This window comes from Dromiciops gliroides, chromosome 4, assembly GCF_019393635.1.
Source record: "Dromiciops gliroides isolate mDroGli1 chromosome 4, mDroGli1.pri, whole genome shotgun sequence".
In the NCBI taxonomy this organism is placed as follows: Eukaryota; Metazoa; Chordata; class Mammalia; order Microbiotheria; family Microbiotheriidae; genus Dromiciops; species Dromiciops gliroides.
Window position 1 is genome coordinate 61,766,358 of NC_057864.1, and position 23,858 is coordinate 61,790,215.

Here is a 23,858-nt window from a genome sequence, read left to right on the forward strand (position 1 = left end):
CTCTTTCTGGTATGAAACACAAAGTAATATTTTATGACGCTTTTGCAAAGTTCATTTAGGAAACAAGTCTATTGAGGAATCTAAGTCTTCACCAAATATTGCCGGGATAATTCCCATCTATGAACATTAACAGATGTTTATGGGCAGCACTTTCAAAACAGACACACAAGACCACACTGCTCTGCTAGCGACTGGGAAAACGAACTCTAAGGTAAGCGAGTTATTCAGACACAATCACCTACTTAAAGAGGTTTTCATTTCAGCATAATTTCTAACCTTCTGTGCATTGTATCACTGACAATCTCCTTTACCTCACCCTGCTCAATTAAAAATGATCTATTATAATACATTAAGGCAGTAATACAAAAAAGCGCTTAAAGCCAGGATGTGAAAAGCTATTGACACACTGCCCTAAGTTAACTGCTGTGGAAACAATCATTAAGTGGGATGAACAAAGGTCTGTAAACATACCACATTTAAAGACACTGGCTTGGTGTGCATAGATGTCACATCTAAAATCTTTGCCAGAAGACCATTTGTCTAAAAGACATTCTTGTAAGGCCTGGAAATGACCTGAGTTGGCAAATCAAAACCCTCACTTATACTATGCAACGATTTACTTATACGTTTAAATGGTGATTCAGGAAAAACCATAGGAAAATGCTTGGTACCATCTTACCTGAATTGTAGAACAGGTCTGGTCTTTCAAGAATATCTGCTTCATGGATGTATGGTTCAATTCGATCATCTCCATATAAGTATTGTTCACTCTCATCCATCTGACGGCTTTCCACCATCTCAAGCCACTGAGAGTTATGCCAGCGGAACTTCTCACTCTGAATTTTCTTAGCCCACTCTTCATCGTATTCCTGTTGAAAATCAATTACAGAGCTAATGCTATATTATATATTCAGTGAAGAAGTTCTGTGGCACACAAATACGCTTAGGTAGTAAGAATCTTTATCTTAGGAAAATAATTTTGGCTACCTTTCTGTGGACAGCAGGAATATTTTAAAAACTGTATGCAATCATCCTCAACAGTTTTTTAAAAATCACATACATAGGTATTAAGAACTCAGGCATTCTAAAAAGACCCATTCAACTCTCAGGGTCAACATCATCATTTGTTAAAAAAAATGTAATAAACATCTTTCCCATATGACAAATTCATGGTTGATTTAACTGTGCTGGATGCTAATTCAAACACCCTGCAAAGACTTTAAATCCCATAAACTATCTAAAAAGATTGGCAGCACTTATATAAGCAATCAAATTTCAGTGTTCTAAGAGGTCTTACAGCTGTTATTGTTTGTGACATTTTGGACAGCTAGCTAGTTTTATATTTACATTCTTTATGTTTAGATAATACTTTGTAATAGATAAAATACACACTGCTATCATATATTACACACTTTCCTTCATGGGCAAGTTTAAAATGCTTTATCAGTGTTTTAATTCCTAGGAGATTAATAATAAAAATCTATAAAGATTAATTTTTATCCTAACTACATATAGATTGAAAAGTCTTATTTTCTTTGATTTCCTATAATTGGTACTTATAAAGGTTTGTTACAAGGTGTGATGGAATGGCAATAGGAGAGCAAGAAATTTAGAAATTTGGAGAGTTGAGGTATAAAAAACACCTTGTGTCATTGGATGAAAAAAAAAATTAAAAGACAACTATTTTCTAATTTAAATCATTAACATTTTGTTTTAAGGCAAGACAAAAGAAGAAATTCGAAAACAACCCATAGCATCTCCCATGGACGTCTCCCATAATAGCCACCTGTGCTTTCTCTCAACCTCCTTTACTTCAGGTTCTCCCATCTCCAGTTCTTCCTCCATATGGCTACCAATGTATTCTTTTTTTAAAAATTAATAAAGTATTTTATTTTTTTCCCGTTACATGTAAAGATAGTTCTCAACTTTTGTTTATACAAGCTTTCCAATTTCAGACTTTTCTTCCTCCCTCCCCTCCCCCCCCTCCCCTAGACAGCAGGCAATCTGATATAGGTTTATATATATATATATATATATATATATATATATATATATATATATATATATATATATATACACACACACACACACACATAATAACATTAAACATATTTCTGCATTAGTCATGTTATAAGAGAAAAATCAGAGCAATGATGAAAAACCTCAAAACAGAAAAACATCAGCACCAAAAACAAAAGAAACAGTATGGTCCATTCAGCATCTACTCCACAGTTCTTTTTTTTTCCCCTGGACTTGGAGATCCTCCTCCATCACGAGTTCCCTGGAACTCCTCTGCACGACTGCATTGGTGAGAAGAATCTAGTCCATCACAGTAGATCAATGTTGATGACACTGTGTACAATGTTCTTCTGGTTCTGCTCATCCCACCCACCATCAGCCCACGCAAGACCCTCCAGGTCTCTCTGAACTCCTCCTGCTCATCGCCTCCCACAGCACAATAGTATTCCATTGTATTCATACACCACAACCTGTCCAGCCATTCCCCAATTGATGGGCATCCCCTCAACCTCCAACTCCCTGCCACCACACAAAGAGCAGCTACAAATATTTTTGTACATGTGGGTCCCCTTCCCCCTTCCATGACCTCCTTGGGCAAAAGACCCCTTGGTCACAATTCCAAACTGCTCTCCAGAATGGCTGGATCAGCTCACAGCTCCACCAACAATGCGCCAGTGTTCCAATTTTTCCACAGCTTCTCCAACATTTATTATCTTCCTTCTTTGTAATTTTAGCCAATCCGATAGGTGTCAGGTGGTACCTCAGAGTTGTTTTAATTTGCATCTCTCCAATCATTAGAGATCCAGAGCACTTTTTCATATGGGAATAGATAGCCCTGGTCTCCTCATCAGAAAACCGCCCGTTCACATCCCCTGACCATTTCCCAATTGGGGAATGACTTGGATTCTTATAAATCTGATTCAGTTCCCTACATATTTTAGAAATGAGGCCTTTATCAGAAGTACTGGCCATAAAAATTGTCTCCCAGCTTTCTGCCTCCCCTCCAATTTTGGATGCATTGTTTCTGTTTGTACAAAAATTTTTAAATTTAATGTAATCAAAATCATCCATTTTGCATTTCACAATATACTCCATCTCTTGTTTGGTCACAAACTGCCTCCCCTTCCAAAGACCTGATAGGTACACTATTCCTTTCTCTCCCAACCTACCTATGGTATCACCTCCCATGTCCAAATCATGCATCCATTTTGACCCTATTTTAGTATAAGGTATAAGATGTTGGTCCATGCCCAATTTCTGCCTTACTATCCTCCAGTTTTCCCAGCAGTCCTCGTCAAACACTGAGTTCCTACCCCAGAAGCTGGAGTCCCTGGGTTTATCAAACACTACATTACTAGTGTCATTTACTACTGCGTTTCCTGTGCCCAGCCTACTCCATCGATCCTCCACTCTATTTCCTAGCCAGTACCAGATAGTTCTGACGACTGCCGCTCCATAGCAAAGCTCCAGGTTTGGTACCGCTAACCCACCCTCCTGTGAATTTTCTTTCATTATTTCCCTGGATATTCTTGATTTTCTGTTTTTCCAGATGAACTCTGCCACTATTTTTTCTAGCTCTACAAAACAATCTCTAGGTAGTCTGATTGGTATGGCACTGAACAAGCAAATTAATTTAGGTAGTACTGCCATTTTCACTATACTAGCTCTGCCAGTCCATGAGCAATTGACATCTCTCCAATTATTCAGATCTGATTTGATTTGTGTGAAGTGTGTTTGGTGGTTGTGTTCACAGAGCTCCTGGGTTTGTCTTGGCAAGCAGACTCCCAAGTATTTTATACTATCCACCATTACTTTAAATGGAATTTCTCTTTCTATCTCTTGCTGCTGGACTTTGTTGGTCATGTATAGAAATGCTGATGATTTATGTGGATTTATTTTATATACTGCTACTTTGCCAAAGTTGTCAACTGTTTCAAGTAATTTCCGAGTTGATTCTCTAGGATTCCCCAAGTACACCATCATATCATCTGCAAAGAGTGATAGTTTTGTTTCCTCCCTGCCCATTCTAACTCTTCTAATTCCTTTTTCTTCTCTGACTGCCAAAGCCAACATTTCTAGTACAATATCAAATAATAGGGGTGATAATGGACATCTCTGTTTCACCCCTGATCTTATTGGGAAGGCCTCCAATTTATCTCCATTGCATCTAATACTTGCTGATGGCTCTAGGTAGATACTGTTTATTATTTTAAGGAAAGCTCCACCTATTCCTAAACTCTCCAATGTTTTTATTAGGAATGGGTGTTGTATTTTGTCAAAAGCTTTCTCTGCATCTATTGAGACAATCATATGATTTTGGTTGGTTTTCTCATTGATGCGGTTGATTATGTTAATAGCCCTCCTAATGTTGAACCAGCCCTGCATTCCTGGTACAAATCCCACCCAGTCATAGTGTATTATCCTGGCGATCACCTGCTGCAATCTCCTTGCCAATATCCCATTTAAGATTTTAGCATTAACATTCATTAGGGAAATTGGTCTATAATTTTCTTTCTCTGCTTTTGCCCTGCCCGGCCTTGGTATCACCCCAATGTATTCTTCACAAAGCCCAAGTCCAAACTTAATATTCCCCTTCTCAAAAGATTTCAGGGGCTTCTTACCACCTTTATGTTATCATACAAACCCCTGAGACAGACATGGAAGGTTCTCCGTAATATGGCTATAATCTACCTTCCTAGTCTGATCCTACATTATTCCTATACTTTACTCAAAGTTCCCAACTGAAAAAACTATTTTTCAAACTTGTGTTTGAATAAAACATGTCCTGGCCTTAGAATGTGCTCCCTTCTCATTCTAGTCTATTGGAATGAATGGGCGCATTCTAAGCTCAGAATGCTTCTCTTCCTTCAGTGTGTCATATCCTCTCTAAACCTTCCCTGATCCATTTCATAGGTAATGCTTTATATTTACTTGTAACTTGCCTTTGAGGGAAGCCTGAGTGCTAGTTAGTCACCTTGACTCTAAAGCTTGAACATCTCCTAGAGCAGTACTTCCCTCCCCCCTCCGCCAAACCCAACTTCAGTCTTTTGGGGAAAAGGTTGGAAGAAACTAGAGAAGCAGAGCCAACTAAGGAGGAAGAAGAGATGGAAGGGAAGTGGAAAGCTTCTGATATTAAAGCACAAGGGCTGCAATCACAGAATGGCATGAGGGGCAAAATCGGGGATTTGCAGCTCTTGGATGGTGAGACTGATCCAGTGGCCCTTTCCACTTTCTGTAAAGCCATTCTCCCTTTCCCAGTTAGTCAGCTGTCCATTGATTACTGATCTGTTACTTTCAATTTAGATTTCATTTATCTACTAACAACCTTAATGGCCAGAAGAAATGCCAAGCTCTATGAGCTCTACGTGTATTTTTTTTTTTTTGAGGCAATTGGGGTTAAGAGACTTGCCCAGGGTCACACAGCTAGTAAGTGTTAAGTGTCTGATGCCGGATTTGAACTCAGGTACTCCTGACTCCAGGGCCGGTGCTCTATCCACTGCGCCACCTAGCTGCCCCTCTGTGTATTTTTTTAAGGTTCACAAATAGATAATAAGAGAGTGTTACCAGTTCTAGAAAAGTGAACAATTTTGTTCAGCCCAGACTCAGAGGCTTAGGAGATATTTTATAACAACTGAGCAAAGAGGAGATAGACCAGGACTGGACAATGTGAGTTTGCTAACAACTTTGAAATTCAGACCTTTTGAAATAAAACTGGGAGCTGGTCAGAAATGCAGGCTGTGAAGGGACTAAAGCATGGAGAGTTTTTCCTTTCATTTGATGAGATCTCGTGGTGGCTATTTGCCACACTAGGCTTTTGAAAAGCAAGCCATTCTCTAGAAAGGGAAGGGAGTAAATTTCTTGGAAAGGGAAAACCTCATTCCTGAATAGAAAATAGGTTGTTTTGGATACTCCTCTGACACAGCAGCAGGGGAAGGTGGTTGTATGAGCATGCTCAGTGGGTCTGCTAACTTATAGATGGATCAACAACTAGCTCCCCAGTGGCACCACCAGTAAAAATAAGTCCCTCAGAGGAAGGATCTATTTTGTTTTGTTGTTGTATATCCAATGTCTTGGATTCAGTGGGCACCTAAAAATACTTGAATTGAAATGAACATTATTGGGGGTCAGCCACCCAGGCACAGGGTGGCATGTGAAGACTGCTCAGGTGACATGTGAGGCTTTTTAATGTGGTCCTCATTCACATCTTGGTTCCAACTTCAAAGCTACCTGTTGAGACTTCTGGTTGAATCTCGGCCCCCCCCCCCCCAGCTTGCCTCCAGTAAAGGGGAGGGGAAGAGAAGAAGCATTTATTAAAGCACCTACTATGTGCTGCTAAGTGCTTTAAAAATATTATGTCATTTTATCCTCCTAACAACCCTGGAAGAAAGGTAATATCACACACACACACACACACACACACACACACACACACACACACACACTCACTCACTCTCTCTCTCTTTCCTTTGCAGTTGAAGAAATTGAAGCAGACGGAGGTAACTTGCCCGAGGATGAGGATCATACAACTAGAAAGTATTTGAGGTCAAATTTGAACGCAGGTCTTTCTGACTCCAGGCCCAGTACACTATATCCAAAACAGCACCTAGATACCTTTAATCAACTGCAGTAAGGGGTCAAAAGGTGTGGGTGGTCTGGACTTTGACCTTTTCTGCCAGCTCAGTGTTAAGCTGAGCTAGTCTTGGAATAAAAAGACAAAAAGTGAAACAGGATCTGAACTCAAGGAGCTGATATTCTCTCAGGGAAACAACGTGTACAACATGAAAATAGATACATAGTTCAGGACCAGGGACTGTAAAGGAAACCCCTGGGTAAGGAAGCTCCCTAATTTAGGTGAACATCTTTTCTGCAATGTACAGGTCTTAGAGAGTTGTCAAGATTACAGAGAGGTTAACTGATTTGTCTAGGGTCAGGGTCACAAAGACAGCATGTAACAGAGGCAGAATTTGAAGCCAGGTCTTCCTGGTTTCAAGGACTCTCTTCACAATGTCATGTTGCCTCTGATTATTCAAAATATATACAAGGCAGTTTTAAGGTGGGGGGGTGGTGGTAGGGAGATAACTAAAGCTGGTGATGTATATGATAGAACCTACAGTGCTGGCCATGGTGAACATGAGTGGCGACTACAAATCTCTGAGGTCAGAGAGCGGAACCAGTAGAAGAGCTATTTAGGCAAAGTTGGGGTGATCAAAAAAGACTTGCAGCCAGGAACCCATGGGTTCAAACCCCATTGTTGACTCTCCTAGCTGTATAACCATGGGAAGTCAAGTCATCTCTTTGAGCCTTAGTTTCCTTTGTAATATGGGGATAAATATACCTGTACTACCTACCTTACAGGATTTCCCATGATATAATGTATGCACTTTTCAAAATTAAAAATATTATATACACACACATATGTATGCACACACATATAATTTTGTTTTAGTTATCAGCACTGTTCATATATCTCTTCTAGCAGCACATGATATAGTCAGTCAATTAACATTTAGTAAGTGCCAACTATGTGCCAGGCACTGTGCAAAACACTGAGGATACAAAGAAAGACGAAAGACAGTCCCTACTTTCAAGGAGATCACAGTCAAATGTGGGAAACACCACGCAAACACTGTGCCCAAACAAGCTGGGTGTGGGGCAGATGAGAAAGGATGGATCCTATAACACAGGATCGAACGAGAGGGAAGTAACTGGAATTAAGAGGAAATCAGGAAAGGCTTCCTATAGAACGGGATGTTTTAGCTGTGGCTTGAAGGAAGCCAGGGAAGAGAGAGGATGAGGGAGAGCACTATAGGTGGGGGGATCGCCAGGGACAACGCCCTGAGTCAGGAGACTGTCTCATTCAAACAACAGCAAGGAGGCCAGTGCGGCTACATTCCAGAGTGCATTAGGGAGGACAGAAGAAGGGAAGGTACAAGATGACTGGCAAGGTGGGGCTTAAACGCCACACCAAGGGTCTCATATTTGACTCTGGAGGTGATAGGGAGCCACTGGAGTTTAGTGAATGAAGTGGAGGTGACATCGTCAGGCTTGTGCTTTAAGAAGATGACTGTGTCAGTAAACAAAGACAGGCTAGAGTAGGGAGAGAGCTGTGGCAGGGAGATCATCCAGCAGGCTACTTCAATAATCCCGACATGAGAAGACATATGCTGAAATGAAAAGTTATTGAAATAACTGGACCCTCAAGATCTCTTCTAACTCCAAGATTTTCATTTCAAGAATGGCTTAGATTGTTGTTGACCAAGGTGGGATATGATAGGGAATACCCTCAAGGCTGAGAGGAATTCTCTATGCTGTCTTTTGAATTGTGCCCACATTAATCTCATTGAGCTCTGGGGGAAGGAGAAAAGAAAAGAGAGCTATCAGGCCTTTGCAAATGTGCTTTCTGAACATTGAAAGGTGAGACAGAAACGGGTGATCTGACATCCTAGAAATTTATCCTACCGCATTTGAATACTGGCCCAATCTGTAAAGAATACCATCTCAGGAGAATCTTTTCTACATAATGATATGCTATGAAATGTTTTCAAGAGGGCATGGAAAATAATGAAATTTGGCCACTTATACACTCATTATGCCCACGAGTCAAAGGGGACTGCTTAATTAAAAGCTGTCAAGTGGCATAATGAACTTAATTAGTTCATGGAGAAAAAACAAAACATCAGGTCTCAAAATACCACTTTAGGGAAAGAAAGTGTTCCACTTCATCTCACTTTTCCTAAAAGATAAGCAAATTTCAAGTAGTTAAAACTTTTTGAATTAAACCCTGTGTTAGAACAATCTTTGAATAAATCTCAGTCTTAGAATGTTTTCTTGAGTGCGTAATAACAGTTTTACATTTTGGTTCAGACACTAATAATGTGATTAATTATGTAAATGAATACATATGCCAGGAGGATGAGAGAAAAAGATATATCTAATGAAGTTCTTTGATTTTATTAAAGGAATAGAAATTCTTAAAAGAATCAAATTGATTTATGTTTTTGAGAGTATGGATTTCTAGTAGAATAAGAGGAACTGAGAATTCAGCCAACTATCCAATGAATATAATTATCATGGGTTTGCTAGCTCATCAAGAGGAATATCTTGCCACTAGAACTAGATCTGATCAATACCAGTGAAATGTCACAGATAGGAAAAAGTTAAAACAAAAACAACCCCAAAAGTTTTAACAGAGACATAATAAATTTAGACAAGTGAGTAAAAAATCTTCTGCATGAGGGAAAAATTCTTCCTTGCTCTAGGGATGATCATCTTACACCCTCCAGTAAGACTTTATTATCCTAATTTAAGCAAAAAGTCTCTTCATAAGTACAGAAATGTGTAGCATAGTGGTTGTGCTCAGTTCACATTTACTCTCTTTGCCAATGTTAGGCTTTGGCATGAAGACTCACGGATTCACTTAAATTACTGAACATAGTGGGGACATAGTATTATTATTTTTTCTTTTTAGGTCTTTATTGAATTTTATTTTCCCCCAATTACATGCATAATACTCTTAAAATAATTTTTTCTCTCTCAAAAGCTAAAACATAGAAACAAAAGAACCCATTAGCTTCTCTATGAAACTGACACACCAGCTATTTAACATCCACTTCTCAGTGCTTAGTTGCTGACCCTCCAAAAGTGAGTCAGTAACAGCAACAACAGTTTCTCCCTTATCTTTTTTTTTTTTTTTTTTTGCAGGGCAATGAGGGTTAAGTGACTTGCCCAGGTTCACACAGCTAGTAAGTGTCAAGTGTCTGAGGCTGGATTTGAACTCAGGTTCTCCTGAACCCAGGGCCCTTCCTTGCATTATTCACTGTGCCACCTAGCTGCCCCCTTATCTTTTCTAACATCTAAGATAACAAAGAACTAGGTTTGCCTATCAAACTTTGAAGCTACCAGTTATGTTCTTTGTGTGGGAGGGTCATTTTACAGGATGGTTTTGCAGTTAATGTCATAAGTCAGATTTTTAAACTATAATTTGTCATATCCTAAAGGAATGCTTTTCACTAAAGTATATGGTATCACATGCAACAAGAAAAAAATTGTAAACTATGAGGGAGGCAAGAATAAGAATTAAGATGGGATTGCAGCTAATGTTTGAGGTGAAGATGATAACTAATGTTATAAAGAAAGGGAAACTACTTAATTCCTTCTTGCCTTTTTATTCCTCTATAGAGTTATGTGAAAGATAGAACAACAAATTCCTTAAATATGTACCTGGAGGTCTTCAATGAGTTTAAGTTACATGAGAATTGGATGAACTACATCACAAAATACTGAAGGAGTTTTGTGTCTGTGATTGCTGAACTAAAAACTGTGGTGAATGAGAAAGATGCTTTGAGCCTGAGGAATGGGAAATCCAACAGATTTTCAAAAAGAGTGAAGAAACTATGTAATTCAAACTATAGAAAGGTAAGTTTAACATTGATTCTTGGTAAAACTGTGGAACATATTAGGGGTATATTTTGTAATCATGTAGAAAGGGAGGCAATTATGAAGAGTGAACACATGTTTCTGAAGATCAGATTATACTAAAGCCTCATTTTATGATGGAGTTTAATAGATTAGGGTAATATTATAAAAAATAACTAGAATTCAGCAAGACTTTTGACAACATTTTTCACAAAATTCTTGGACAAAATAGATTGTACTATCATTTAACCTACAACTGCTTGACTGACTCAACCCAAAGAATAGTGGTCCATAGACTGGCACCCTGAAGGAATACGTAAAGTACAACAACTTTCCTTCCTTGGAAAAATCCATAAATAACTTGAATGAAGGGTCATCAAATTTGCCAATGACAAGATGCTGATATCAGCTGATATTTTGCAATGGATAACATAATTTGAATATAAAAATATGATAGTGGGGGGCAGCTAGGTGGGGCAGTGGATAAAGCACTGGCCCTGGATTCAGGAGGACCTGAGTTCAAATACGGCCTCAGACACTTGACACTTACTAGCTGTGTGGCTCTGGGCAAGTCAATTAACCCTCATTGCCCCGCAAAAATAAATAAATAAAAAGAGCATAGAATGGTGGATTAAAGCTAATAAGATAAAAATATTAAACATGTTTAGCTTAACTTGTAATTGTAGTTTACAAAACAATGGAGAATTAACGAACAAGGTTATATGAATTTAGCATACATTTGGAATATTAGCATAAAATTAGAAGCAGAGTAAAACACAGCAGTTCTGTTGGGAATGAAAGTCCCTATAAGAAAAGCACAAAACAAAATTTAAAAAATGATCCATAAAGTCTAGTCATGTTAAGTGCTTGGCCTATTCTAAGATTAATCACAAAAAACTACACTTCAAAGGATAATCCTGGATAAGCTCCCATAAACACAGTTAAAGCATACTGCAGAGCAATTCCTAGACCTGTTTAGGTCTCAGGAATTAATCCAATGCTCATCTACAGCTCTTACATATTCTTCTGACATCAAAAGATAACTGTAAAGTTCTCTCTGACTCTCAAAGAGCTGGCTCCTTCATAAAATGGAATTAAACAGCAATAATAATAAGAGCTTAATGGAATAGTTTATCTGTGAGATTTATGGACAGGGGAAGAATTTAGGGCCAAAGAAGATATAGAGAGAATAATACAAAATGTAAAATAGATAATTTTGAATATATAAAATTAAAAAGCTTTTGCACAAACAAAACCAATGCAACCAAGATCAAAAGGAAAGCAGAAAACTGGGAAATAATTTTTGAAAGCAGTATCTCTGATAAAGGCCTCATTTTTCAAATATATGGAGAATTGAGTCAAATTTATAAAAATATACATCATTTCCCAATTTATAAATGGTCAAAGGATATGAACAGGCAGTTTTCATACTAAGAAATCAATACTATCTATAGTCATATGAAAAAATGCTCTAAATCACTATTGATCAGAGATAGGCCAATTAAAACAACTCTGAGGTATTACCTCACCCCTATCAGAGTGGCAAATATAACAAAAAAGGAAAAATTGGATGTTGGAGGGGATGTGGGAAAACTGGGGCGATTCCATTGTTACTGGAGTTGCGAGCAGATCCAACCATTTTGGAGAGCAATTTGGAATGATGTCCAAAGGGCTATAAAACTGTGCATACCCTTTGATTCTGCAATACCACTGCTAGGTTTATATCCCAAAGATATCACAAAAAAGAGAAAAAGACTTATTTTTACAAAAATTTTTATAGCACCTCTTTTTGTAGTGGCTAAGAATTGGAAATCAAAGGGATGCCCATCAACTGAGGAATGGCTAAACAAGCTGTGGTATAAGATTGTGATGGAATATTATTGGGCTATAATGACTAGTGGAATGACTTGAGAAAGGTCTGGAAAGACTTGTATGAACTGATGTATAGTGAAGTGAGCAGAACCAGGAGAATGTTGTGCACAGTGACAGCAATATTGTTTGGTGAAGAACTGTGAATGACTTGACTATTCTCAGCAATACAATGTTCCAAGATAATCCCAAAGGACTAATGATGAAGCATACTATCCACTTCCAAAGAAAGAACTGATATTGACTAAACACGGACTGAAGCATGTTGTTTTTCACTTTAATTTTTTCTTTGATTCAAGTTTTCTTATACAAAATGACTAAAATGGTAATGTTTTACATAATTGCACATGTTTAATCTATATCTGATTGCTTACCACTTCACGGAGGGGAGAGGGGATGGACGGAAGGAGGGACAGAATTTGGAACTCAAAACTTTAAATAAAAATATTTATTATAAAAAAATTATGATGTTTATGTCACATTAAGTTTTGCAAAGTATAAAATGTAAAAATTCATGATCTCGTTTGACACTAACCCTGAGGGATAAGTGTCATTATTATCCCCATCAGTACTTAGCATAGTGCCTGGCACGAAGAAGGAAATTAATACATACTGGTTCAGGAAAATCAAGAAAATAAAGATCAGGAAATAAAGCTGAGAGAGACTATGTGAATTGCTCAGAATCACCTATTTCAGCCTTTATGACACTATATCTAGCCAGCACACTAACCAATATGTTGAATTGGATAAAAAGAATGTCCTGCACTTGGGTTAAAAATCCTAGGGAGTTTATCAGATTGCACACTCATGCATCAATACTGTGATATGGTAGCCAAAAAAATGAGATCAATAGTGACACAGATAGACTCAAAGAAGCACAGATTTAGATCTGCAAGGGATATTAGAGGTCACGTAGCTAAGAAATGGCTAAGGTAGGATTTAAATCTAGGTTTTTCTGATTCCAAGTCCAACATTATTATCCACTATGTTTGGAAAAAGGAGATGTTAATAACTCTACTCTGCCCTAGGGAGACCATACCTAGAATCTATGTAGTTTTGGGTGCCAAGTTTTAGGAAGAATATTAACACATTGAAGTCCAAGGGGAACAGAGGTATCAAATTCACAGGTGAAAGCTGCCTATAAAACTCCCCAGTGTGGCCAGAACCAAATTAAAATGTAATTGGGAGATGTTTAACAAAATAAATAAAAATACAATGCAACATAATGTTAATTTGTGATTTTCTAAGTCAATATGCTACATGCAGGAATCCATTTCTATTTGAGTTTGATACCACTGAGCTTAACATGAAGATGTACTGTTGGCAACATTAGTTTAAATATTTTCTTATTCTTCACTCTTGTTGTAGTGATTATGGATTATAACAATCTCACAACCATATGCTTTGCAAGCAATTCAACAGACATTTATTAAGATCTTTGTATATGTAAGGCACTATGCTTGTCTCCAGGGACTGCAGAGATAGGTAAGCTAGAGTGCTTGTCCTAAAGAATCTTAACATCTCTTAAAGGAGATGCCACACATATTAATACACAATTCAAACTAGAATGTGGTTGGTGCATAATAAAAGTAAGACTGCACCTCTCATGCAATAAGCAGTTAAACTACATTACAGCTGACTATTTTCTTTAAATACTATTCTATTAAGCCCTTTAATATACCAAATTCAACCAGATTTTAATAGAAAAAATTTTTAACTATGAGCTATGAAATTCTATTTAGGGATGTTGGGAAAAGAAGGCTCAATTCAGGACTAGTTTCTTCTTATTCTACTAATATCACATTGGTTTGAAAAGAGACTATTGTTAAAATCAGATCTCCCTGAAGGAAAAATTCATTTAGACATTGAAAAATAATTATGTAAAACCACTGTATCTGTATATATAAGTATATTATCCATATTTACAGTGAAAGTTGAATGGTTTTACAGTTGAGGAGGGAGACAAAGTCCTGTGTATGTGGTCCAGAAAGTACCCTAGATGCCACCAAAGGGAGATCTGCAGTTGTGGTGGTGGTGGTGGTGACTAGGTTCCACTGGCAAATCCCCAGACTTATATTAGCATGAGGGAGAGTAGAGGCGAATGGGCACCAACTATAATGTGCTCAAGTTGTCCACTTTATCTCTTATCTTAAGAAATTACAGATAAAATATATAAGTTACTTGAAGAATTATTATAAACAACATTCTAATTCTGTACAAAAGGGTAAAAAGCACAAGTCCCAACCTCCCTGTGCATCACTTCTTCTATTTGTAAGATGGTAACCAAACTACGTAATGTAATATAAGTTGTGATGGAGTTAAGACAATGAGATTCTTCTATTTCTAGCTATAACACTCTGGGCAGGTCACTTAAGATTCAAATTTCTTCTTCTGTAAAATGAGGCTGTTGAACTAGAAGATCACAAAGATCCCTTTTGGATATAATAGGCTTTGACTCAAATTCTATGTTAATTACTAATTTACAGAGTTAAAGGAAATAACTAGCAAAATATAAAAACTGGCAAAAATTTTAATGGGAAATAATAACTATGTAAATTCATGGTTTTAACAAAAGATCTCACTATAGATTGGCTAAAATGGATACTTTCCAAACCCATTTAAATTTTTTAAAAAAGGCACACATTTTCCCAAGAAAATAAGTATAGGAAGTTAATCACAGACCAACCACAGTCAAAAGAGGACAGTAAAATTTATCAGTGAGTTAAACTTCTGTGGGAACAATGTTAGGAGGTAGTTTTCCTTCATTTAAAAAATGTCAAATTAAGAGCAGTTTGCTCTGGCATCCTCATTTGGAGCCAATAGCTTACCCTTCATTTAAAGACAGCAGTGTTTTGTTTTTGATTTTCTTCTTGTCTGAGCCCCTGACATCATGATCTTAAGCACTCAGTTTCCATAAATCCTAAAGTGTCATGGAAGACTTATGGTTTGATTCTGTATGGAATGCGCCATCCTTTTTGAAGTTCTACATCTAGTTTTGTTTACTACTGAACCACTGAAACATTATGAAGCGTTAAACAGCCTATTATCAGAGCCTGTTCCCTATCAGGAATACTCTTTGTCACTGGCTTCCGTCACACCTTGTATCTGATTAACACACTATAGGATAACATAGAGCTACATAGATCTGCTTTGTGTTCTAACGCTGCTGATGAAAACCAGATTTTCCTTTCTTCTTTAATGCAGCTGCCCTCTAATTGGATCTGTAATATGGCTTATTCAATGCAATTTTTCATACTGAATGAAAGAAGTCTAGAATAACTTATTCACTCATTTAAGGTTGTTATTGATAAATGATTTCTAAAGGAATACTTTCTATTCAATAGAATGATGAAATTTAATACATGCAAGAAGAGTCGCAATTATTATTATTATTATTAGGTTCCTGCTTTGTGGCATTCCTCAATCAGACCACAAAGCATAAGTATCTCCTGGAACATGCACTGAGTAGGTTACCCTGTTCATTATCAGTGCAACATCATATCAAATCAGACTACTAAGTAAAAGATAACAATTACATGTGTTTAAGCAAAAAATGATTTCTACCCTTAATTATAATCTTTGGTTCTTTTAAAATCTATTTGTTCCTGTCTGGAAAGCAGCAATCATTAAAACAACAAATTAATTAAACAATGAAGGTTAATGAAATAATGAATCAATGAAACAGTAAATAGAGAAAAGAAGAGATCTGGATCTACTCTTGTGTGTGTAGGGGGAGGACAAAAAAGAAAGTTATTTATGTCTCTTGTTCCTTGGGTGTGGAAACAACCTTGGAACCTCAAGGAGTAGATGAAGTCTACCATATGAAGTATATGATCACTAAGAAATCTCTAAAATCTGGGTATATGCATGCATGTGTATATATATATGTATGTATATATATGTATATACATATATACATCTATATATGTATATACATTCATTGTACACACATATGAAACCAGCTTATAAGCATATTTACACAGAAAATCTATTACACTTAGAAAAAGATCTTAAAGTTTTGCCTAAAAGGTTCATGTGTGAATGAATTCTAATAACAGGTTCATGCAATGTATAAATATACTCTAAAAAGAGATACTCTAACTTGTCTTGTAAAGCTTTGTCATTTGTTCAAAGAGAATTGTTAAGTCCCAGAGGCTGTATTTAAATGACATGGGCTTGTCTCATTTTAATAAATTGAGCCAAAATTGATTTATACTACGGATAACCAGCTATTGCATATCAAGTTGATTTTTTTATTGGCATATGTGTAATATATTTTGTATGTGGTTGGTCTGTTTTGGAATGGAGGCAGAGAATGTGTTTCCAAATTTGATTCAGGATCATGACATTACTATCAGAATATTAGAGCAAGAATGCATAGCCCTCAAAAAGCTTTTTAATAGCTAAAAGAGTACTAAGTAGTTCATCACTTCCCAAGGAAGAATGCATGCAAGATTCTGTGAAGAGACCAAGTTTTCTTCAGTTCATCATAATAATTAGCCCCACTCATCAATCATCATATATATTCCTTGGGAAATGAATACTTTATTTCTCTGACTTACAAAGACCTCATGGTCTCCTTACTAAATCATCACTTATACAACTGGACCCTTGACTGGCCAGTGGGGCTCTATTTGTTAACTTCTAAATAAGGCACAACACTGAGCTAAAATCTTGGTCTTGAACTCTCTCCCTAAAGCACTCTTGGTCACCTAGTTACAAGTGGGTTCTCAGCAGCCCTGTTCTTGAAGACCAGCACACATCTTTGAAATAAAAGTTCTGAAGGCCTCCCTAGTTATGTAAGGATGGGGAATCATCTGGTAATTTAGAGAATTTAAAGGAATCTCAAATCCATAATCAAAATAGAAAGGAATCACTTGGCAGCTCCTGGTGAATTCCTCAGAATGAAGGTAGGTGTGAAGGCAAGGGAAGGACTACAAGGAGAGAAATCTCAAATTTCAACAAATGATTAAGTTAGATGATGTCCCTCCTCAACTCCATTCCTCCATGGTTCTGAAGGGCTTAGAACAGAGGTGGTGAAGTCCAACTGACCTGCCATTCCCATGGGAAAGTAACTCATTGGGTTTGTTTTCGTTTCTAGGGAGTCTCAGTCAGTTAGGTGACAACTTGGTGACAAGGCTACAGAGACTTGTATCAGTGAATCATGTAATCTACCATGGTACATACTGTACTAAACACATCTGTTTCAATTCATCAATTGCAGGCTTAAGCCAAACTATATTTAAACAAATCATCACTAGTGTAACATTTCCATGATTTCTGTGACAATTGCTACAGAAGGCTTGCAAAGCATCTAATTCTTCTCAATATTATTACAATCATATTTTGTCTATTGAGCAAAAATGGAGTTTATCTCCACAAAAAAATCCCCAAATCCTCTCTCCAAATATATAGTTTTGGCCTTTTTAATTTACAAAAACTAGTTATGGTGAAAATATAGAAAACAGAATCATTTAAAAATACTTTTATGGACATTTATTATCTCTTTATTATCACTGTTCCCCAAAGTGACCAATTTAAAAAGAAACACCTCCCAACAAACATGCAGAACCCAGCCAATCAAACTTGCACATTGGCCATGGCCAAAAAACCATGTCTTCTTCTGGATTTTAAATCCATCACCTCTCTATAAGGAGGTGATGTAGGAGGCAAAAAAGGGGTTAACAGAAAAACCTAAGACCCAAGCTCTAATTCAGATATGAGCTCTAAGAGGGATTCAGACCCCAGTTAATGGATAACTTACAAGTCAGGATGCTAAATTCTCTTAGCCACATAAATCAGTACCCATAATGGGAACTTAGGGAGGTAGGCCATGAAGACCTTAGAATATAACAATGATACATTGACAGGCTGTAGAAATTCAGATTGGAAATAAAAGAAAAATGAAGATATTTTGAAGCTAGCCATGGGAATCAGAAAGATATATGCGCAGAAAAGGCCAAATTTGTCCCCAAATTCACCTTATGACATGTAAACCCCCAAAACACACCTCCACAGAAAAAGATACCTGCCTTGGGGGTTGGCTTAGGACCCCAGGAACTCCAAATTAGGATAAGCCCTCCCCTGTACCTCCCTAAGGTGGAGATTATTATGAGACTGATAATCAATTTATCCATACTATAAATATAACTTTCTATCTTATTTGAGAGATACCTTTCCATTTTTCTGGTTCTCTTCCTGTGGTCACTCACAGTACTGCAATAAAACTTGGGAAACTGAGTCACTGAGTCTTGTAATTCTTTTGGGATGACTCATGATCAATTTGACCCCAAATGCCATCCCACATCATTGGGAGTTGGCATTATTCGTCTTCAGGGATGGGCACTTGTGAGTGATGATGACCACATAAATCAAAGTTCTAAGGTCTTTCAAAGTTGTTTTTCTCTCTGATGTTGATGTGTGTTTAACTTGTGCATACTTCACTCTGCAACATCAGTGCACAGAGGTATTCCAAGTTTCCTCTGAGACCATTCATCACTTCTCATGGTACAATCTGCCACATATGTCACAATTGAGGAAACAAGGAATCTTAGCTATGTGTAGGGTAGGGGAGTCATCAGGGTTGGACAACCATTCTTATCTGTCCCTCAGCCCCACCACTGACTTGTTGTTGCGTTGGGTTTCCTGGTGTAATCAATATAAACATCCCTTCTCTAATCCGTAATTCTCTTTACCACTTTTGTTAGCTCTGAGTCTCTGGCCACAGATAGTATTCTGGAAAAAACACCTCAGAGTTAGCTCTATCTCTGTCTTTCCTCTAGGATATTTCTCCTCAGTTGCTTCCTTCCAACTGGGAATTCATTTCCAATAAGTACACAATACTAGTAAAGGTTTTTGCTGGGGTTAATGCTGTTTATAAAGACAATATAATATCTAAAATATCAGACTTTTCCGATGATAAAAAGAAAATATTTCAGGTTTTCATGAGAGTCCAAGGGTAAAAGGAGATGTAAGATTGTAGTCAGGAAATTTTAGCAACACTGCATTTGTCCTGATGTTCTCCTCATGTCTGATTATCTCAAGCAGCCTTACTCCCAGAATCTTGGCCCCTAAACCAGGATTCATCCTAATACAAATTAAGGTTGGAGTAGAGAAATAATAGTTATCTTCAATTTATCCTATAGATTTCTTGTCTGTATATAGTTGTTGGCATGTTGTCTCTTCTTTTAGGCTGTGAGCTGTTATTTTTTTTTCTTCTTTTTTTTGTGGGGCAATGAGGGTTAAGTGACTTGCCTAGGGTCATACAGCTAGTAAGTGTCAAGTGTTTGAGGCTGGATTTGAACACAGGTCCTCCTGAATCCAGGGCCAGTGCTTTATCCACTGCACCACCTAGCTGCCCCCTGTGAGCTGTTTTTTGTCTTTATCTATATCCCCAACTATTAGCATAATTCCTGGCACACAGCAGGTAGGTCCTAAATAAATTCTTGTTGATTAATTCTGGTGGTATGGCTGTCTCTGCCTATGCTCCAGCTATCTCATTCCCCATAACCCTTTAAAGAGTCCCCTTCTTCAGTTCCCTGCATGTTCTACTTGAACCTAGGAGCTGGGTTCCTCTTTACAGCTTTTTCCTGGTCTCAGTGAACTGATTTTTCAAGGTTACTCTGAGGCATGGCCTCATTCTTTATCATGATGCTTCTTTTTTGATTTATTAAAATAATTAATTTGTACCATGCTCAAGGGAGCTTTTGGCCCAGACCTGCCTTTTATAGTTATATTAACACCTTGTAATCAAGCCCTTTTTATGATCAGATTGTGGATATTCCAGGACCATTCTATTAAGTATGAAAGGGGCCTCAAGGAATAATGTCATTAAATGCTCTGATTCTATGTAAGACCACACCTAAATTTTTCAACTACTTTGGCTGTTTATAATATCTAACCTTCCTTCAGAATTAGAGATGGTTACCTCTTCTAGTACTTGCTCTGCTTAATCTTACTTCAAGAGGTGTCCACTTTAGTTAGCACTTTTTAATGTATGAATGTACAGTAAAGCTAGCTTATTAGCTCCCTTGGCAATGTACCAGGCCCCATGCCTTAACTTCCAGTATTAATCCTAGAACAAGAGTGATCTCTAAGCCCCAGACAGAACTGAGATATGATTGTGGCTATGCCTCCTTCTCTTTCTTCTCTTTTTGCAGGGCAATGAGGGTTAAGTGACTTGCCCAGGGTTACACAGCTAGTTAAGTGTCAAGTGTTTGAGGCTGGATTTGAACTCAGGTCCTCCTGAATCCAGGGCCAGTGCTTTATCCACTGCGCCATCTAGCTGCCCTCCGATGATCTCTTTCTTTCTTTCTTTTTTTTTTTTTTTTTAGTGAGGCAATTGGGGTTAAGTGACTTGCCCAGGGTCACACAGCTAGTAAGTGTGTGTTAAGTGTCTGAGGCCGGATTTGAACTCAGGTACTCCTGACTCCAGGGCCGGTGCTCTATCCACTGCGCCACCTAGCTGCCCCTAAGGATAATTCTATCACTCTGTTTTGTTTTGTTTTGTTTTTTTAGTGAGGCAATTGGGGTTAAGTGACTTGCCCAGGGTCACACAGCTGGTAAGTGTTAAGTGTCTGAGGCCGGATTTGAACTCAGGTCCTCCTGACTCCAGGGCCAGTGCTCTATCCTCCGATGATCTCTTAATGGTCAAATATAATGGCTTTTACTCAATCCTTATCTTCTTGACTTCTTTGCAGCCTCTATCACTGCCAAGCACCTTCTTCTCCATGATGCTCTCTTCTCTTCTTTCTTAAAAATATTTTCACATTGGTCATGTTGTAAGAGAAGAATCAGAACAAAAGGAAAAAACACAAGAAAGAATAAACAAAAACAATAACAAAAAAGTAACAACAAAAGTGAAAATAATCTGCTCCAGTCTGCGTTCAGACTCCAGAGTTCTTTTTCTGAACATGGAGAGCATTGTCTTGGATCACTGCGTTGCTCTCTTCTCTCTGGGTTTTTGTGAAGCTGCTCTCTCCTGCTTCTCCTCCTACCTGTTCAACCTTCTCCTCCATCTCATCTGCTGGGTTTTCATGCACTTCATGCACCCACTAAGTGTAGGGGTCCCATGGGGCTGCGCTGGACCTTCTCTTCTCCTTTATACTACTTCACTCGGATTTCACCAGCTCTTATAGAGTCAGTCATCATCTAGATGTGGATGACTTTCAGATTTCCTTCTTAAACCCTGGTCTTTTTCCTAGATTTTTTCAGATATGAGACATACAGTCTTGCATCTGCAACTGCCTTCTTGACAACTTGTTCAGTAGATATCTTAAACTCAACATGTCCAAAACTGAACTCATCTTTTCCCCCAGACCTTCCTTGTTTCAAACTTTCCTATTATAGTCAAGGGCACCATCCTCCCAGTCCCTCATGTCTGCAAATTAGCTGTCATCCTCATTTCAACTTTTACCTCCCATTTTGACTCAGTTTTCAAGTCTTGTTGTTTCTTCCTTTCCAACATCCTAAATTATAGAATACTGTCGGGTATTTAAGTCTCTTGGAGCTTGATGAATACTACTGTACAACTAAAGTACTCCTAGATTAACTTAAATGTCTCTTTAGAAATGTAGGCAGCACTGAAGACTACACAGTAAGGAAGTCTAGCTAATGGTACTAAATTTATGTTCATCTCAATACCTATTTATATGACAGGGGTCTAGCGTTTTTAACTCTGGCTAGCCATTTGCATATTGCTCATAATTGTGTATATGCTACTGTATTTGGGATTGTCTGCTCATATGGAACTAGATATAAAATCTAATATATATGTAAATAAATATAAAATCTAATGTATAAAATGTAGCATGTCTGGTCTCCAAAGCCTAATATAAATAGCTTTCTGCTATTACATTCAAAATACCAAATTATCTCCTTCCCATTACTTTATGAATAAAACCTGGATCAAGATCTAAGTACAGGCATTCAACCCAGCTGGGCTGAAAGGAACTTTGCTTTGGAAAATAGCACTGCTTTTAGATGAAATAGCTCTGGATGTGGCTCAAATAGCAATATGGCAACAGGAAGGCAAAACCAAAACAAAACCCTCCTAGGCAGGAATGGGATTATTTCTCATAGCCAGGGCTCCTACTATGCACAGGACATTTTCCATACTTGCATTAAGTTTTCTGTGAGGAACTTGGCCAATATTTTAATTCAGATGAATTAGTTTCCATTCACAGTTTCCAATATGTGGTTCTTCCATTTCTGGTTAATTAGTATTCAGCTGAGTTTTCAGTATTCTCTTTTTTACTTCAGTCTCGTTTTTCTGTGTCCTCCTGTCAGAGTAAGCACGCTATAGGCTCTAATCTTTTTCTTTTCTTTTCTTTTCTTTTCTTTTTTTTTGCGCAGGGCAATGAGGGTTAAGTGACTTGCCTAGGGTCACACAGCTGGTAAGTGTCTGAGGCCAGATTTGAACTCAGGTCCTCCTGAATCCAGGGCCAGTGCTCTATCCACTGCGCCAGCTAGCCGCCCCCTATAGGCTCTAATCTAATGGTAACATGCCATATTCAATTCAATAAGCATTTCTTAGGGACCTTTTATATGCAAGGGAATTATCAGGGGCACTGGGGATATAAGGACAAAATAAAACACACTTCTTGCTCTCAGAAAATCACAATTTATCTCATAGGAAACACAAAGTGCATATATAAATAACAAGATACATGAGAAGTTAGCAAAATACATGACCTACAATAATTCTCAAAGAGAGTATATCTAAACCTGACTTACATCAATCAGCCTGTCTATTTGTTCTGCTAGCCACTTAGCCACTTAGCCACTGGCCTGAATACTTACAGTCAGTCAATCAATTACACCCAAACAATGGAGGGACGGGAAGCCACAGAGAGGATGAAGAATAGGGCCGGGTTAGGAAGGGAGAGATGGATGATCAAGAGTATAACCATCCCTGATTGTAGCTGGAGTGAGGTGATGAAGTAGATCATGGAAACTGTTAATTGAGGAGGTACCAGGAGGTTAGGATGTTCAAGGGAACATCAATCTCTCTCTCTCTCTCTCTATATATATATATATCTATATCTAGATATGTATATATACAGAGAGAGATATATGGAAGTCATCAATATGTACATATGAGACAGGAGTTACTATGGAGAAAAAGGCTGTGAAACTGTCAACTTAGTGAGGAAGGAGGGAGAGTGTCCTGTGGTTGGAGGCCTGACTCAACGAAGGCCAGCAGCTGGCTCCCCATCACCTCCAGGAGCAGATAAAAAAATCCTGTTTGGCATTCAAAGCCCTTAACTCTTGCCTCTTCTCCTTGCTGGTATTCTTATTGCCTTCTTCTCCCCCTCCCCTTACACTTCCTTATACTCTTTGATCCAGTGACATTGGCCTCCTTGCTGGTCCTTGCACAAGACGTTCCATGTCACAACTCAAGGCATTTTCCCTAGCTGTCCTCCATGCACAGAATGCTCTCATCTCTCCTCATCCCTGCCTCCTGGTTTCCATGGCTTCTTTAAAGTCTCAGCTAAATCCCACCTTCTACAGGAAATCTTCAATCCCTCTTAATTTTCCTTCTGTTTTTTATTTCC

General features: G+C 38.0%; 1 protein-coding gene across 2 annotated transcripts in view; it reads right to left on the bottom strand.

Annotated features, from left to right (window-relative positions):
* KIFAP3 (kinesin associated protein 3) overlaps positions 1-23,858 on the bottom strand; it is a 192,741-nt gene that overhangs the window by 36,417 nt on the left and 132,466 nt on the right. For both annotated transcript variants that reach the window (XM_044005022.1, XM_044005023.1), the window contains exon 18: positions 680-869. In XM_044005022.1, coding sequence (XP_043860957.1) covers positions 680-869 — 190 coding nt within the window. The remainder of the gene's footprint in view (positions 1-679; positions 870-23,858) is intronic.